The sequence below is a fragment of the Vombatus ursinus genome, unplaced genomic scaffold (genome assembly GCF_900497805.2).
Source record: "Vombatus ursinus unplaced genomic scaffold, bare-nosed wombat genome assembly UNPS02000582.1, whole genome shotgun sequence".
NCBI classification, from domain to species: domain Eukaryota; kingdom Metazoa; phylum Chordata; class Mammalia; order Diprotodontia; family Vombatidae; genus Vombatus; species Vombatus ursinus.
This window is the reverse complement of record NW_020940360.1, coordinates 37,773,506-37,792,456: the sequence shown is the minus strand read 5'-3', so window position 1 is coordinate 37,792,456 and position 18,951 is coordinate 37,773,506. Positions and strand designations below refer to the sequence as shown.

The window sequence follows — 18,951 nt, the reverse complement described above, 5'->3', positions numbered from 1 at the left end:
GCCATATCTAGCTGCCCCTCTACTGGACATTTTTAAATGAATGTCCCATAGGCATCTCAAACTCAACGTCGAAAAACAACACATCTTTCCCCCAAAACTTAACTCATTTCCCAAAATTCTTATTCCTGTTAAGTGTACCACCATCCATCAGTCAACACGTTCAGATCTTGGTGTCATCTTCAACTCGTCATTCTCACTCAGCTATTCTATCCGTGCAGTTGTCAAATTTTGTCATTTCTAAACCTCTACAACATCTCTCATGTCTATTGTCTTCTCTGCACTTACATAGCCACCCTCCTAGTTCAAACCCTTGTCTTTGTCACCTGGACTATTGCAGTAGTCTTGTACTTAGTCCTCCTGCCTCAAGCTTTTCCTCATTCCAATCCATCATCAGGGGCCATCCCCACTCTTCCTGATCTATATCTTGCCACTGGACCCACATGGCTCCAGAGGAGAAAGTGAGGCTGGTGACTTTGCACAGCCCTTCCTCACTTAAATCCAATTCATTTGCAAGTCTTGGCATCACCTTCCTGATGTCATGGTCCTCTTCAAGAACAAAGGACGACCACCATCATCTGCACAGCTGCCAAAATGCCATTCCTAAAGAGCATTGCTGGCTATGTCAGCCTTCCCTCTCTCAACAAATCCCACTGTATCACTGTTAGCCCTTTAGCATTAAATATAAATTCCTTTGTGTGTTATTTAAACTTTTCACAATCTGACCCCTTTCTGATCTTTTACAGATTACCCTCCTCCATATGCTCCATGGTCCAGCCATGTTGGCCTCCTTGCTGTTCCTCACACACATTGTTTCTTCTCCTTGTTTCTATGCTTGTGTTCCCCTTTCCATCCCATGCCTAGCATGTTTTCTCTCCTCACACCTGCCTCTCAGAATCCCTGGCTTCCTTCAAGACGACGTTCATTCATTTGCCAGCTTCTGTAGGAAAACTCTTGCTAGTACCTTCCCCTCTAAGGTTTTCTTACTTTATGGACATGGTGTCTCCCCTGCTATTTCCTTGAGGAGAGAAACTGTTTCTGCTTTTGTGTTTTGTTTTGTATTCTGAGTGCTTAGCAGAATGCCAGTCAAGTACATAGAAAGCACTTAATAAATGAGTATTGATTGATTCAAGGCTGAATACATAAATTGGATAGTCATTTGCATAGAGGTATTAATTGAACCTAAAGGAAAGAGAGTACAGAGACAGGAGAAAAGGGCCCAGTACAACAGCAGGATTAAGCAAAGGAGATTGAGGAGATAGGGTCAAAGAGATTAGAGAGGAACCAGGACAAAGTCCTATCATGGAAACCAAGAGTGAAGAAAATATTCAGGAGGAGGAAATGATTGACTGTGCAAATATTCTAGAAAGTTTTAGTGCAGAGGTCCTTGATCTCTTTATATCTTGTACCCCTTTGACAGTCTAACAAAGCCTATAGGCCCCTTTTCAGAATGTTTTTAAATACACAAAATATTTAGACTATATTTGTTGCTATACAGTTATGAAAATTTCTATATTTTTATGGTCACAGATCCAGGTTAAGAATTCTTGGTTTAATGAAATGAAATGAAAACTGAAAAAAAAGGTCACTGGATTTAACATTTAGGAGATATTGGTATCCTTGGAGAAAGTAGCTTCCATCAGGGAGTGAAGTAGGAAGACGGACTGATTGCAAGGGAATAAGAAAAGTAGGATGTGAAAAAGTGAAGGCAACAAATGTAGATGGCTCCTTCCAAAAATTTGACTACAAAAGGGAGAAGAGATACTGAATGATAGCTTGAGGAAATAGCAGAGTCAAGTAAGAGTAATTTAAGAAAAGAGAAAGGAGTCAGGGTGATATAGGGAAAAGAGCACTGCTTCTGGGGTCAGAGGAACTGGATGACAATCCTCCCTCTGACATTTACTATCTGTGTGACTTTGGGTAAGTAACCTTGTCTCCCTAGGGCTCAGTTTCTTCATCTTTAAAATGAAGGCATTAGACTAGATACTCTCCTTTCCAGTTCTTTTTCCTGTGATCCTATCTCCTAATTATGTTTATAGTTCATGGGAAAGGAAGCAGTGAATAAGGAGAAATCAAAGATAAGTGAAAGAAAAGGAATAATAGAGGGGGCAGGCTTCCAAAAGAGATGGAATGGGATAGGAATGTTCATTAAAGGCAAGTATTCATTCTCTCCTCAAAGTCCTCTTGGCCATCTTAGAAAGCAGCAAAGATTGTAAACACAGACAGATGCATCCTGCAGGCCAATTGTAGAAAATTCTAATATGAGACTAGCATTATTATTCCTCTTTTACATATGAGGAAACTGAGGCCCAGAGAAGTTTTGAAGTGATATGGCTATATGCCCAGGTTTCAAGCATAGGATATTGAGTGAATAGTGACACCATAGATGGAAATGGTGGGGGCAAAAGGTAAAGGAAATTTAGGGAGAAAATTGACAAGCCTGGTTTGGGTTGCGTGTTGCATTCGAGATGTTCTGGGACACTTAGATGGAGTTGTCCTATCAGCAGCCAGAGGTTTGGTTCTAAAGCTCAGATAAGTAATAAGACTTGGAAATATATATTTGGTAGTCATCTTCATAGCAAGTAAGATTACCAGGGAGCAAAATGTAGAGAGAGAAAAAAAGAGGCTCAAGGACAGAACCCCAGGAGACACCTTAAGGAGCAGGGAGGAGGAGTAACTAGAGAAGGAGACGGAGCAAATTATGAAAGAGGCAGGAAGAGAATCAGGTTAATGGGGATGTCTCTGAATCAAAAGCATGAAAGAATATCCAGTAGGAGGGAGTGATCAGCGGTGTCAGAAGGTGCAGAGAAGTCAAAGTGGAGGATTTTTTAAAAGCTCATTTGGGGAGCGTCAGAGATCTTTGAGAGAGTGATTTCAGTGCAGTGTTAGTGGCAAACACCAGATTAAAGGGGTGGGGAAAAGAGTGAGTTGTTAAGTGGTAGAGGAAGCAAATGTAGGCAGCTTTTTCAAGCTATTTAACAGTGAAGGGGGCGGGGAGATAATGGGGTAGAAGGATCAAGGCCTTAGAAACTTTTTAGGATTAAGGTGATCTGAGACTGTTCATAATAAACACTTTGTAGGAAAGCACCTCCCGGTAAGGCTCGAAAGTCTGAGGATCTCAAAAGTCTTCCTGCAGTATTAAACTATTAGTAATTTAAGACTTTCAAGATCTCTATATTTTGGAAAGATTTCCAACAAAAGTGGTTTTTTAGAAGTTGTCACTTAGGTGGAATAACTCATTTCCCAATGTTGTGGCAAAACAATGAGACTCTAACATACTATTTTCTGTTCCTTAGACCTCAGGCTTATGTGGATCATATGGACGCCTCTTACTCACTTTCTGCATTGCCCTTTAGTCAGATGAGTGAACTTCTAAACAGAGCTGAGGAAAGGGTCTTAGTGAGACCTCATGAGCCGCCTCCACCCCCTCCAATGCATGCAGCAGGAGATGGAAAAGCAGCGCCTACTTGCATCAGGTAACAGAATTAAGTACACGGGTAAATATTTCACTTGAGAAGAGCTGCTCCATTTTTTCTCCAGTAAAGTATTCCAATAGAAGAACTTAACCCTAATGAAAAAAACTTAGATTTCTCATGAAGGATTTTGCCAAGTGCACATGAATAATAGCATGCTGTCTAAGGGAGGGGAAAGTGGAATCTTGTAAAGGGTTAGGTTTTAAAAGACCAAGAAATGGAAGTCAAGCAAAATAGTTGATGGATATGTCAAGAAAGTGCTGGAAAAAGGACTGTCGGGATTGGGGGCAGAAAATCAGATGCTGTTCATAATCTTTCTGAAGTGTTTTTTGAAGCTTAAATTAGTCTGTCAGTTACTGAATCTAACAAATTATAAATAAATTATAAAATGAATTATAAATAAATTATAAAATAAGATGACCTGCATTACAAATTAGAGTAAAAATGAATGTTTTGTTCACTTTAGGCTCTGTTCTCGGGATGATGTATGGTTCTTGTAAATCTGTCACAACCACACTGTATATAAAAAGTATCATTGATTTAATTGAGAATGCACACATTGGCGCCAAATACTCATGATTGAATACGTCTTATCTTGGTCACTAGGATTTCTACAAATGTGGTCATAGCATACATGTACTTTGTCACAGTGCAGGCTTAATCCATTTTAGTTACTAAAATTTAGTCTATAAATGTAAGAAGAATTTATTTACTAACTGGACCCTGCAAAGTTAAATGAAACTGGTCTTATGTGAAATTATAATTATCAAGGATTAATAATCATTTATATGATTTGTGCTTGTCATTGTTATCATTATTAATATTCTTACCGATATTCTTTTCTGTCCTTTTCCTGTCATGCTGCTCACCAACAAAAATCTTACAGTTCTTAGAGGAACCTGTAAATATTATCACTGCTGGCAAACCATACCGGTCAGCTGATGCATTTGAAGATCTGTTTTAGATTTTCCGTTTTTATTAACTGATTGGGGCATATCATTGTTGTTTCAGCTCTGCTCCAGGCTTGGTAGAAAGCCGGCCCCAGTCACCGGCCACAGGCAGAACAGCGGTGTTTGTGAGCCCCACACCCCCACCTCCTCCACCTCCTCTTCCGTCTGCCTTGTCAGCTACTTCATTAAGAGCTCCAATGACTTCCACCCCTCCCCCTCCAGGACCTCCCCCACCTCCACCTCCAGCTGCCGCTCTTCCAGCTCCAGCAGTGCCGCCCCCGCCAGCTCCTCTACAGATCGCACCTGGAGTCCTTCACCCAGCTCCTCCTCCGATAGCGCCGCCTCTAGCGCAGCCCTCCCCTCCAGTCACTAGAGCCGCCCCAGTGTGTGAGACTGTACCCGTTCATCCGCTCCCACCAGGGGAAGCGCAAGGGCTGCCTCCGCCTCCGCCCCCTCCTCCCCTGCCGCCTCCCGGCAGCGTCCGGCCATCATCCCCTGTCACTGTTGCAGCTCTTTCTCATCCTCTCTCTGGAGTACACCCACCCCCATCTACTGCCCCTGGGCCTCATGTCCCATTAATGCCCCCGTCTCCTCCATCACAAGTTGTTCCTGCTCCGGAGCCAAAGCGCCATCCATCAACCCTGCCAGTAATAAGCGATGCCAGGAGCGTACTTCTGGAAGCAATACGGAAAGGTAATTTGACTGTTTCTCATACCAAAAAAAAAAAGAGGCGGGGGCGGGATGTCTGTTGTTGCTAGAAACTCAAACTTTCAGATAGTACACGTGTATATATGTACACATGCACATGTGCATGCATTTAAAATCCATGGTACATTTACATATATACATGTATATATGTATGTGTATATATGCATGCATTTAGATTTTTAAATGGAAGAAGCTTTGGAAGTCATCTAATCCAAGTCACTAATGTCTTAAAGTGCATATGTGTGTGTGTGTGTGTGTGTGTGTGTGTACATATATTTATGTGTGTATATATATATTAATTTTAAAATTTAGAAACTGAAAAGTACACACATATATACACATATGTTGCACTATGCTAGTCTGATTTTCCTAAAATGCAGGTCTGACCATGACATCCCTTTACTCAGTAAACTCTAGTGGCTTCCTATCACTTCCAAGATCAAATATAAAATCCTCTGTTTGGCATTCATAACCTAGTCCCACCCCTTACTTTTCCAGTCTTCTTACTCTTTGTGCTGTGACGTGTACTCTTCGATTCAATGATGCTGCCCTCCTTGGCAATTCTTTGAACAATACAGCTCAGTTCCAGGCATTTTCTCTGGCTCTCCCCCATGCTTGAATTGTTCTCTTTCTTCTTCTCTTCTCATCTCTACCTACTGACTTTCTTCAGGTCTCAGCTAAAATACCATCTTCTGTCTACAGGAAGCATTTCCCATCCCTTCTTAATTCTAGCATCCACTGTTTAAATTATTTCCTATTTTCCCTGTATGTTTCTTGTTTGTACATATTCGTTTGCTTTTTGTCTCCCTCATTAGATTATGAGGTGAGCTCTTGGAGAGCTGAGACTGTCTTTTGCCTCTTTTTATATCCCTAGCACTTAGCATAGTGCCTGGCACATAGTGGGTGCTTAATAAGTTTTTAGTGAGTGACAGATAAGTGTTCTTTAACAGATGCTGCTTTGTAGTCTGTTCAAACAAACACTCAATTAAGAAGCATTTATTAAGAACCTACTATGTGCCAGGCATTGTGGAAGGCTGAGTTTTCAAAATATCTCACTATTAGTTGAGTATCAGAGAATCACAGCATTTTAAGATTTCAAAGTGACTTAAGGGGCCATCTAGCCCAAACCACAAAAATAATGTGCTCTGCATTCCTGACAAATGGGTTATCCGGACTTTGAAGATCTGGGGGATGGAGGGGAGGGGAATTCCACCACCCCACCAGACAGACTATCCCACTTAGACACAGCTCTAGTTGTTAAGGAAGTATTTCCTAACATCAAGCCTAAATCTACCTCTCTCTCTAGCTGCCTCCCACTGTTTCTAGTTCATTCTTGCACGGCCAAACAAAATGTGTCTAATCTCTCTTCCCCAGGACAACTATTCATTTATTTGAACAGATATCATTTCCCCACTAAGCTTCCTTTCTTCAGGCCAAACATCTTCAATTCTTCCACCAGTCCTCAAATGACATGTTCTAAAAGCCCTTCACCATCCTGGTTGGATGCTTACCAGGTTATCAGCCTCCTTCCTGAAATGTGGCACCCCATTTTGCATGCACCTCTAAGGGGAGGCATGCCACATGAGGTTTCTCTGCCTCTATTAATGTGCAGCCTAATGTCACATTAGCTTTCTTGGCTGCCATATTGAACATTTGCAGTCCACTAAAGCTGCAGATATTTTCCAAATGAACTATCAAAACACTTATCATCTTATACTTCTGAAATTGATGTTTGAACCCAAGTTTAAGACTTTGCATTTATCTCTATAAAATTTCATCTTAATAATAATAATGATAACAATGGTTAGCATTTATATAGCACTTACTATATACCTGACATTGTGCAAAGTGTTTTACAAATAGTATCTCAGTTGATCCTTACAACAACCCTACAAGGTGGGGCTTTTATTATCCTTATTTTGCAGTTGAGGAAACTGAAGCAGAGAGAGGTTAAGTGACTTGCCTAGGGTTATAAGTGTCTGAGACAGGATTTGAACTCAGGCCTTCTTGATTCCAGTCCCAGCACTCTATTCACTGCACCACTTAGCTGCCTCTAATGTTATTCCATGTGATCCAGTATTCTAGCCTGTCAAGTTCTTTGAAAATTGAGTCTATCCTCAAGCATGTTAGCTGTCTTTCAGCTTTGTATCATCTGCAGATTTGATAAACATGTCATCTCTGCTTTTATCTAAGGCATTAAATAAAAATGTTAAGCAGCACAGGTATCTAGATCCCTGGAGTATTCTAAAGAAGACTTCCTTTTCAAGTTGATATAACTCTTTTTAGGTACGGACATGTAACTAATTCTGAATGCAGATGTTTTTACTATGGCCTTTCTCCTATGAATTTTTTCCCCATGAGAATAGCATGAGAGCCTTTATCAGCTGCTTTGCTAAAAGCCAAGTAAGCTGGAGCTCTTTCATGGCATGAGGATTTTTTTAAAAATTCATTTTCCCCAGTGACTTTATTGGAAATGTCTTCCTGTATCGGACACAGAAAAACCGTGAAAACATTTACACTTGTAAAGGTATGTTCCTTAGTCCTGCTCCTGGATGGGGTCAAGGATGGAACCTTCCTGAACTGGGGCGGCCAGCCCCTTAGCTCCATGTCACCCGACAGGACTTCCCAAGCTGGACAACTGGGGGGAAAATAGTGGGTGGATGAGCCTCTAAGGGAGCAGCCAGAAGCTACATCAAGTGATGGGATCAGATTCAAAAAGAAATAGGGGCCACTAAGCCACACATAAGGATCCCTGCAGGCTGCAAAAGATTGACTTAGCTTTACAGTGAAATATGATACATGTTTTATTATATTTTTGTTAATTATTTCCCAGAAGGACATTTTAATCTGCTTTGGCCCTCACTCAGGCAGCCCATGGGCCATATGTTTGACATCTCTGATGTGGAATATAGGCTTAGTTACCAGGGAGATTATATGTATGTGCACATATGGGTGTATATGTATGCATACCCATGAACTAAGTGTGCATGTGAATATTCACAATGCATGTGGATATGCCTATACATGTGAATGGTATACATATGTACACACAATATCTATATACTCATGCATACACACACACAGAGGAGTTTATAAGCCAGTGGACCAGAAGTAGGAGGCAATTTTTGGATCAGATGTACAGGTCAACATCAGAGCATAAGAAAAGCTATGCCCTCAGGTCAGGCAAAATGGTCCAAAATGGTTGGCAAAGCCCTTAGTTCAATCCTGCCCCACACACTTAGTAGTTGTGTTATCCTGTGCACACTACTTAACCTATCTCAACCTGTTTCCTCCATCTGTAAAGTGGGCTAATAATAGCTCCTACTTCAATGGGTTGTGAGGGTCGAATAGGATAACACATGTAAAGCACTTTACAAGCCTTACAACACTAAATCAATGCTAGCTAATTATTATTGTTATTACTAAGGTTCCCATCATTTCCATCCCAGCAAGCAGTTCCTCCCTGTTGGTGAGAATAAGATCTAGAACAAAATCTCCCCTTGCTGGATGCCCCAACTTTTAAAAGATGACATGCTTAGAGGTAGCTAGGTGGTACAGTGGATAGAAGACTGGGCCTGGAGTCAAGGAGACCTGAGTGACCCTAGGCAAGTCACTTAATCTCTGTTTGCCTTGGTTTCCTCAACTGTACAATGGGGAAAATAACAGCACCTACCTCCCAGGGTTGTTGTGAGGGTCAAATGATATTTGTAAAGTGCTTAGCACAGTGTCTGGCTTATAGTAGGCACTATATAAATGGTTATTCCTTTCCCTGCCTGACCCCCCACTTAATTTATATAAATACACTGCAATCACAAACCTATATAGGCAGTAGCACAAATGGAGTCAAATTTTTTTCCTACACAAATTGGGCCAGGTCTTTTTGAAGAATTTTGTCTAAATTCTTTGAGACCACCAAAGGTTCCATTTAGCAAAATGCTATACAAACCTAACATACGGCATGTTCACAAAACAGCTACTGCCTCTAAAAATTGTCCGCTTGCTTCTTCTTTCTGAGCATCTGGCCATTCATCTTCCTGTTAGTATTTTTCATGTCCAGTGAACGTATTCAAGAAAAGTTAATATTTGGCCCTTTGGCTTAAAACCTGCAATGACTTTGACTTATTACACACCAGGTATTCAGCTACGAAAAGTAGAGGAACAGCGTGAGCAAGAGGCTAAACATGAACGCATTGAAAATGATGTGGCCACCATCTTGTCTCGCCGGATTGCTGTGGAGTATAGCGATTCTGAAGATGATTCAGAGTTTGATGAAGTGGATTGGCTGGAGTAAAGAAACATCCATTAATACACAACCAAACTGAATGCAAATGTCCATTGTGGTGCTTGTTCTTTGAAAATGGTTGGTCATTACTAGTGTTTGTATTTTTTTTCCCCCTCGATCTTTTTTTATTTTTTTTGGTCCTATTTTTCAGTTTACAAGAAAGCTAGCACATCTTTCAAGTTAAGTGTTTTATGGTGGCTTTCCTTACCTTTTTTATTTTTCGTGGAAAGAACATTACTTTGTTCATATAGGCCACTAAGTATTAAGCATGGGCAGCTGTTACTAGAGTAGCAAATTCAGTTTGGTTTTTTTTTTTGTTTTGTTTTTTTACATATCTTAATTGTGCACTTTGTGAATTTTAAGTTAATGAAGGTAACTGAGATTGAAATTCCAAGGGCAGCTGTATGTATTAATGAGCCTTATTCCATTTTAAATAATGTCAAGAAATGCATTAAACCTGTCAAGAGATCACTACTTTGATTATGTGAGTACACTAAGAAAGGACAATAGTATGTAGTACTGAGTACAATTTAAGAAAAAAAAAGAATGCTTGAGCTTTTTTATCTTTTTTTTAATTTTTAAATAATTATGGCCTTATATTTGAATGTTTAGCAGTTTCCCTTCCCCTGGAACTCCATCCCTTAAAATACATATTGTGTGTGGTACTATTTGCCTGCCTACAAGAGTTTGATTTTTCCATGTGAAATATTCTGACTGAAACATATTGTGTAACTTATGTAACTGTTAAGAATAATAGTCTGATTTAATAAACGATTCATTTTAAATGTTTTTAGTTGTTTTTTTAATAGTCATCCTCTAAATAGTATTATTAAAACCTCCCACAACGCTGAGATCACAAATTCATTTGAATAAAAAAAAAAGGATTTACATCTTTTAAAATCTTGAGCCATAAAGTGTCTTCTTAATCATGAACGTATCATTTGGACTATTACATAGGGTAGCCTAGATGTTGTTTTTCCTAACGTCACAAAAGAGAGGATTCACAGCCCTCTGAGATTGTAAAACAAAATGTAAAATTAGCTCTCGAATTTGGTACATCTCTTAATTCAACTTAACTCTAACTTCCTTTTAATCTGGCACCAATTGGGCTTTTATAAGAGTGGTCAGCCTGGTTGGAGTCTTCTTATTTTAGAGGAAAAAAGAAAATAATTAAAGAAGGCAAATACAAGACAATAATTCATGCCAAATTTTTTGAGAAGAAGATTTGAGAGTTAACTTGATAAGAGTTTTAACATATAGAGAGTATTGCATTAAGGATAAAACCAACTGATGATGTTTAGGATAGGAAAGACTAAATGGCCTTAAAATGCAGCAAGAGATATTCAGGTTACATACGTAAAACAAAGTCCTAGAATTGTTTGACCCTAGAATGAATTGGATACTTTAGGTGCAACCTTGCTAATAGGGGAGGGGACCAAACTAGATGACCTTTTGAAGTCCCTCCAGCCTTATAGAAATGCATATTATCAAAATTTGTCTTAGTTGTTTTCCAGAAAATAGGTCTTAATTTGTCATCCCCCTCGTGAATTTAACAAGATACATGTACATGCAAGGCAAAGTCTGAGTTGTTGGTTTTTTTAGCCTCAACTGTAATCAAATAACCAAGATATGGGGCTGGTTAATTCAATCCAAAGCTTATGCCAGACATACTAAGACAAAAATGAAACTGTTCCTGGCACCAAGAAGCTTACTTTCTACTGAGTGATATACTCAGTATACCCAAATAAACAAAAGTGAAAACATACAAAGTAATTGCAGGGGACATGAATGACTGAAGGAATCAGGAAGGGCTTCTCATAGGAGATGGCACGTGAACTAGCTGAACCTTTAAGAGAGCAAAGCGGAGGTAAGGAGAGAGCATTCCAGGCAAGAGATAGAAATATTGTGTACAAGAATAGCATAGAGGCCAGTGTGGCTAGAAGGTAGACTACGTGATGGGGAATAATCATGCCTAGAAAGATAGGTTGGAGCCATATTGTGAAGGACTTGAAATGCCAAGTATAGGATTTTGTATTTTATCTTAAACACAATAGGAAGCCATTGAAGTTTCTTTGAACAAGAGAGTGATGTGATCGCTGTCTTGCATTAGGAATATCAGTTCAGTAGCTATTTGGACGGGGCATCTACATGGTCCAGTGCATAGAGTGCTGGGCTTGATGTCAGGAAGACTCCTCTTTCTGAGTTTAAATCTGACCTCAGACACTAGCTATGTAATCCTGAGCAAGTTACTTAACCCTGTTTGCCTCAGTTTCCTCATCTGTAAAATGAGCTAGAGAAGGAAAAGGCAAACCACTCCAGTATTTTTGCCAAGAAAACCCCAAATAGGGTCATGAAGAGTTGGATACAACCGACAACCAGTGAACAACAAAGCTACGTGGAGGATAGGTTGGAAAACAAAGATGAGTATAGGGAGACTTATTTGAAGGCTATTGCAATAGTAGAGGCAAAAGGTGATGAAGCAGGCTGAACTAGGACTGCTATGGAGCAAGCAAAAGAGACGCATATAAGAGATAGAGATTGAGGTTAAATTAGCAACTGATTGAATATGGAGGGAAGAGAGATGGTAGAGTTGAAGATATTCCAAGTATGTGTATCTAGGTGACTGGAAGCATGATGGTACATTTAGAATAAGGAGTTTGGGAGGATGAGTAGTTTATAGGGAAAGATAATGAGTTCTATTTCAGTGCCAAGTTTAAGGTGCCTATGGGATATCCAGGTGGAGATATCTAGCAGGCAATTGGAAATACAGTAATATGGTGCTGGAACAGAGTTGAATAGCAAAGGAAACATTTGGCAAGTCTAAAAGAACAAAGGTGAGCCTGTAAATCAGCAAAACAACAATATCCTAATTACTTGACAGACGTGTAGAAAATTACTATGAAGACTGAAGTTAGGCAGATGTTGCACCCAATTTTAAATAAGGACAGACCTTCAGCCTCAGCATTCACTTCAACTTTAATGCTTAAAAGAACTCTCAAACAAAGCATTCGACAGTCAATTTGACAAAGAACAAAAATGCCATTAGGGCAGCTAGGTGGCATAGTGGATGGAGTGCTAGGCCTAGTGTCAGGAAGAATCATCTTCCTGTGTTCAAATCTGGCCCCAGACACTCATTAGCTCTGTGACCCTGGACAAGTCACTTAACTCTGTTTGCCTCAGTTTCCTTATCTATAATATGAGCTGGAGAAGGAAATGGCAAACCACTGCAGTATCTTTGACAAGAGAACCCCAAATGGGGTCATGAAGAATCAGACACAACTGAACCATAACAAAAACAACAATTACCATTAGGTTTCTATGAGGAGGAAATTGTACCTAATAGATATCATTTTCTTCCCTGACAAAATAACATGCTATATAAACTTTCTTTTTACCCATTCATTCCTCATTGTGATCTCTGGCCTTCAAAAATACTTTGCTTCTATCCCGTATAATGATACTTTTAACAAACAAAGATGTGGTATGAACTATACTGCTACTGAGTTGATGTATGACTTTCTAGAAAATCTTTCCCAGGGGCATCAGGAGAAAGTAATCTACTCCACCACCACCCCCTTATTTTTTTCTACACCTGTCATATTACTAGTGTAAAGCAATGGTTCTCAAGGTGTGGTCCAGAGACCCCTGAGACTCTTTCAGAAGGTCTGAGAGGGCAAAGCAATTTTCAAAATAATGCCAAGATATTTTAATTTCTAATATGGTCAATATTGACAGCTAAAATCTACACAAAATTCTTCTAGGGAGGGAAATCTCCAATAATTTTTTAAGAATATAAAAGGGTTCTGGGATCAAAGAGATGGAGGACTGTTGGGGTAAGAGAAATCCTGGTGAGAAAGCTCCATCTCCCCCTACTGATCAGCAAATATTCTTCATCCTAAAAGTTTTATTTGCCTGAAGCACTGACAGGTTGGAGTGGTTTGCTCAAGGTCTCTTAAGATAGTAGATCTTGCAAAGGACCTTAGAGGTCCTTGGAAAAAGGCCAATAAATTGAGATTTGCCCTAGATCATACAGCTAATGAGTGTCTGAGACAGGATTCAAACCCAGGTCTTCCTGACCTCAAGTCTACCATTCCACTCTACCCACAATACCACACTGCCACTTATAGGTTGTCTGTGAGTCAGAGACAGGTTTGAACCCAGACTTTAAAGCACTATATACTTGTCAATTACTGGAAATTATTGTTTTTCTCTTATACTAATAACCAATTATTAAATTAAGATTAATGTTTTCCCTTCCTATTTCCTCATTCAGAAACTAACCCTTGTAGGTTATTCAGCCAGCCTCTGGAGAATACTGCTGATAGATCTGAGATTGCCCAAATCCTCAAGTACATGCTTTTCTTGATCTTAGGTGGGACCCCACCCAACTAGAAGACCTTACAAACAGAATTCAGCCTAAGCTAGGTCTTGCCCTTAGTAAATAAGCCCCTGTCCTTGAGACCTTCCATTAGAATTTAGGGTGATCCAGCTTATGAAGGGAAAAACCAGACAAAGTAGTCTGGGTAGAGATGAATTCTTTTGTCCAGATTGTTGGAGGTGATCATCAGGTCACATTATCATCAGGAGGAGCTGAAAACTTTTTGCCCACCTCCTCATTAATATGTCTACCCCCTTCATGGATTGTTAACCAGTCAAAGTGGATTTCCACCCTCATGTACATCCCTTTTCTAAAGTCTTTTTAAACATTCAGTGTTCTCCAAGGGGTGTCTTTGGTTTATGAGAGAAAGCCAATGACTTAATTGTACTATTTGTTATTATCATTATTAATAATCAATTAATAACTTGATTATTAATTAACCAGAAACTATGTAGCTCAGAAAATTTCATTCATCATACTATTATTATGTCACTCTGTTGAGCTCTCTTCAAGATCAATAATGAATTCCTATTTGCTAAATCCAATGAGTTTTTTCCTGTTCTCATCCTCAACTTGAAAAATAAATGTTATTTTAATTTCTACTAAAGTGGTTATTCAAATATATGTATATATGTATATGTATATATATTTCAGAAAAAGGGAAGAAACCATGAAAAACAATCATGCAAGATGAAAAATTATCACAGAGCTTCCAATGTTTACCAATTGTTAACCTTACCTCCAAAAGATGTAGAAATTAACTTTGACTTATGATTCCAATTGCCCTTGTTTTATAAGTCTTTCTGACTTTCTTTTCTGTGTATGTGATGAGTTTGTAGAAAAGTCATCTTAGGTAGCTGAATGAGAGGATCAAAGAAATCCAGGCTTCTCACACGCCCCACTAACAATGAAAAATAAAATAAAATAAAATAATCCACCAAAGAAGAGAAAAACAGTGTTTAAAAAAACCAGTAAAAACTGGCAAAAGAATGTCAATATAAATTTTAAATCCTTGAGAACAATTGATTCAGAAGCACCATCCGTAGCAGTGGATAAGGTCAAAGAAATCATACTAATTATCTCAGAGACATTTCAGGTAGATAAATAGCACATTTAAAGAAATAAAGCAGAATTGGCAATGTTAAGAAAAATCACAAAGCCAAAAATCAAAAGGGCTTGCAAAAAGGAACAACAACAAAAAAATCACCTGAGGAAATTAAGCAAGAATGAAGATACACGGAAAAAAGACGTGAAAATAATAAAGATAATGACCAATGTGAAGAAGACAATAGAAAGCCTCAGTGAATCCATGGAAGTAACCAACAGTAGGCTTATTACAATTGAAAACTGAATTACATACAAGGAAAGTTAGAAACACAGACTCAAAAAAAATTCATTGAATTATTCAAGCTTTTGGAAAATACACTGACCCAAGTGACAGACCAAGAGAAAAATCTCAACCTGGTAACCTCTGAATTACTGACCCTCCTGAGAACTTAGAGAAAAAAAAGAAACTGGATCACATTTTTTAGGAAATTGAAGAAAATTTCCTAGAATTGGCAAAAACAGATAGTAAAATACAAATACAGTGGGGGGGGGTGTGGAAATTCAAAGGGAATTTTCAATCAATAGTCAAAGGCTGTCAACACTTTTTTAATGGAAACAAACAACCATAGGAAATGATGTTTCAAATCACTAAGATAAGAAATAAAAATGGAAATAACAGGTTTCACATCAAACTGGAAAACTAGCAAAGATGATTTTAAATATTCTTTTATTTTATTTTCATTTTCAGGCAATTGGGGTTAAGTGACTTGCCCAGGGTCACACAGCTAGTAAGTGTCAAGTGTTTGGTCTGACGCCGGATTTGAACTCAGGAAAATGACACTCTATCCCCTGCACCACCTAGTTGCCCCAAGACAAATGCACTAAAATACTATTGGTGGAGCTATGGATTCATCCAACCATTTTGGAAAACAACTTGAAATTGTGAAAAAAAAAAAGGCAACTCAACTGCTCTTATCCTGTGATCCAGTGCTCCCACTATTAAATATATGTGCAAGGAATTAAAAAACAGAAAGCTCACATAGATAACAAGTATTAATTACAGAAAACTCTCTTTAGTAGCTAAAAAAAATGAAATGAAATTAATTGGATGACCATAGATTGAGAAAATGGATAAACTGTGGCATATGAATATTCTGTATAGAATATTCTGTGCCTTCAAAAAACTGTTGCTCTGCTTTTATCAGAGAAAAACCTCTAGAAGATGGCTGAAAACACACTCTTACAACTATATCCTGCCTCCAAACTAGCCTAAAGATTCAGATCAGGAATTCATCTTTTGAGTTCTTCTAGCCAGCCTAGTAGCCTAATAGATTTCATTATTCTCATCACTTACTTCTTCCTCCTTTCACCTTTATTTGAATAAGGGTCCCCACCATGCATTTTGCCCCCTTACTCTCAGGTTTTTGGATTTCCAATGAGGTGATTAGCACTTCATAGGATGTCTTGTGTCTGTTTTAGTAAATTATTCATGCTCATTTCTATGATTAAATAAATCATGCTGTTTTTTTGTTCATCTGATGATCTACTTTTCTACCTTTGGAATTTTGAATTGTCTTCCTTACATATTTTAGGAAGATGTAGACACAATTCTCCTGTACAAAAAGGAAGAGTTTTAATATTTCTAAAAGATTTTTCTTGAGGCTGAGAACAAAATCATAGAAAGCATCTGCATTTAATGAGAATTTCCATGAATTACTTTCAAAAGTCACCTGAAATTTTCCAGGTCCACATCTCTTCAGTTGTTTCTCCTCTTTTCACTCTGCTGAAGTCATCTTCCCTCCGGTTATTTTCAAAATACCTCTTGTTGAAGAAAATGCATGGGAAAATTATTCATGGGCCTTGAAAATGTGTTCAATATTTTAAGCATGAATGATAGCTATATCACCTCAAGAAAGTATTTTAAATTCATAAATTTGGAGATAGAAGCCATATAAGGCAGCTAGGTAGTGCAATACATAGAGTGTCAGGGCTGGAGTCAGGAAGACTTATCTTCCCAAATTCAAATCTGGCCTCAGACACTAGCTGTGTGACTCTGGGAAAGTCACTTAACCCTATTTGCCTCAGTTTCCTCCTCTGTAAAAATGAGCTAGATAAGGAAACGGCAATCCACTCTAATATCTTTGTCAAGAAAATCCCAAATGGGGTCACAAAAAGTCCAATACGACAGAAACAGCTGAATAATACCCGTATGCCAAAAAGATTAAAATAATTTTAATAATAGCTGTTGTTCAGCTGTTTCAGTCATGTCTGACTTTTCATGACCTCTGTCCATGGGATTTTTCTTGGCAAAGATGCTTAAATGGTTTACCATTTCCTTCTCCAGAAACAAAAATAATAACTGGCATTTACATAGCACTTTACAATTTGCAAAGCTCTTTACAAACATTATCTGTCATCTTCAGATTGACCTTGCACGATAGGTGCTATTATTATCCCTGTTTTAAAAAATGAGGGAACTGAGGCTGTGACCAGGGTTACACAATTAGTAAGTGTCTGAGGCAGGATTTGAACCCAGGTCTTCCTGACTCCACATCCAGGGACATACCCCCTATAATTGACATTATTATTAAATGGCAAGGTAATACAAATACCAAACTCCCAAGCGGCAATGCACATCTATAATTAATTAGTAGGAATCATCTTCGTAAAACTATCAAATTGAGACATGACATATTATAGCTATAATAAATTAATAGACATCATATATATATACGGCTCAGTGGAATTAGAGGCCTGTTATAACCCCAAGTAGAAATCTTACTCTTTCTTCACTGCTTTACTAAGGAAAGATTTGTTTGTGTTTCCCATGACTGGCCCGTAGGATGCATCTGTCTGTGTTTGTAATCTTTGCTGCTTTCCAAGGCAGCCAAGCAGGCTTTGAGGAGAGAATGAATGCCAGCCTTTAATGAACATTTCAGTTACTCTTTTTTAAACTATCAATACCTTTTCTCTTTCTCATTATTGTAGGACCAGCTGCTCTGACTTTCCTGCTAAAAGGTTTTTTAGTACAACTGAGCATGTATTTAAGTCATCTATGAATGTTCCTCTCAGGGTATTTTTAGTTTCTCCTCTCTCTTCTTTATCAAATTTGTTTAGCTGCAGTGTTCTTAAATATCGTCTTTGTTTTCTGTACAGATTTCTTCCTTGTCTACTTGTTGGGTTTTCTTTTTTCTGAAAATTTTTAGTGTATTTTCAAAAATGTCATGACCTCACAAAGGGGTCATCTAGGTTCACCAGAAATCATCTTGCCCATCCTCAACCTGTTCCCAGACAAATTTTTAAGTAGGGAGACAGGAAGGGAAGGATGTCTAAATGCTTTTATATTATCTCGTTTGATCCTCACAAAAACCCTGGTAGGTAGGTGTTGTTATTATGCCCCACTTTACAGTTGAGGAAACTGAGGCAAACAGAGGTTAAGTGAGTTGCCCAGGGTCACACAACTAGTAAGAGCCTGAGGCAAGATTTGAACTCAGGTCTTCCTGACATTAGGCTGAATGCCCTATCTACTGTGACATCTAACTGCCTAAGCAGCAGTACTACTAATACTACCAGTTTTGATGAAGGGTGTTGTAGACATCCCTGGGCACTGATGAAGATTCAGAGTTTTCTCTTTTTCTTATATCAGTCTATGTTGGCTAGTAAGTGTCTGAGGCCAGATTTGAACTCAGGAAGATGATGAGGCCTAGCACTCTACCTGCTACACCACTTGGTTTCCCCTTCTCATTAACATACCCCACACTCAAATGAGATAATATTTATAAAATGCTTAGCACAGTGCCTGGTATATAGTTCTGTTGCTATTCACTTGACTCTCCATGACCCCACTTGGGATTTTCTTGGCAAAGACACACGAGCAGTTTGGCATTTTCTTCTCCAGTTCATTTTACAAATGAGGAAACTGCGGCAAACAGGATGAAATGACTTGCCCAGGGTCACACAACTAATAAGTGTCTGAGGCTACATTTGAACTCAGAAGATGAGCCTCCATGACTCAAAGCCCAGTTTTCTGGGCACTATGGTGCCACCTAGCTGCCTTTTACTGCTTAAGTCAGAATAATACACCTCCATAGGTATCAAATAACAGAACTATGAAGA

The 18,951-nt window shown here is 38.7% G+C and overlaps 1 protein-coding gene across 1 annotated transcript in view; it reads left to right on the top strand.

Moving 5' to 3' along the window:
* WASF1 (WAS protein family member 1) overlaps positions 1-9,715 on the top strand; it is a 131,261-nt gene extending 121,546 nt beyond the window's left edge. The window contains exons 9-11 of the mRNA XM_027855872.1: positions 3,294-3,473; positions 4,482-5,113; positions 9,262-9,715. Coding sequence (XP_027711673.1) covers positions 3,294-3,473; positions 4,482-5,113; positions 9,262-9,419 — 970 coding nt within the window. The 3' untranslated portion in view covers positions 9,420-9,715. The remainder of the gene's footprint in view (positions 1-3,293; positions 3,474-4,481; positions 5,114-9,261) is intronic.
* Positions 9,716-18,951: the final 9,236 nt, after the last annotated feature.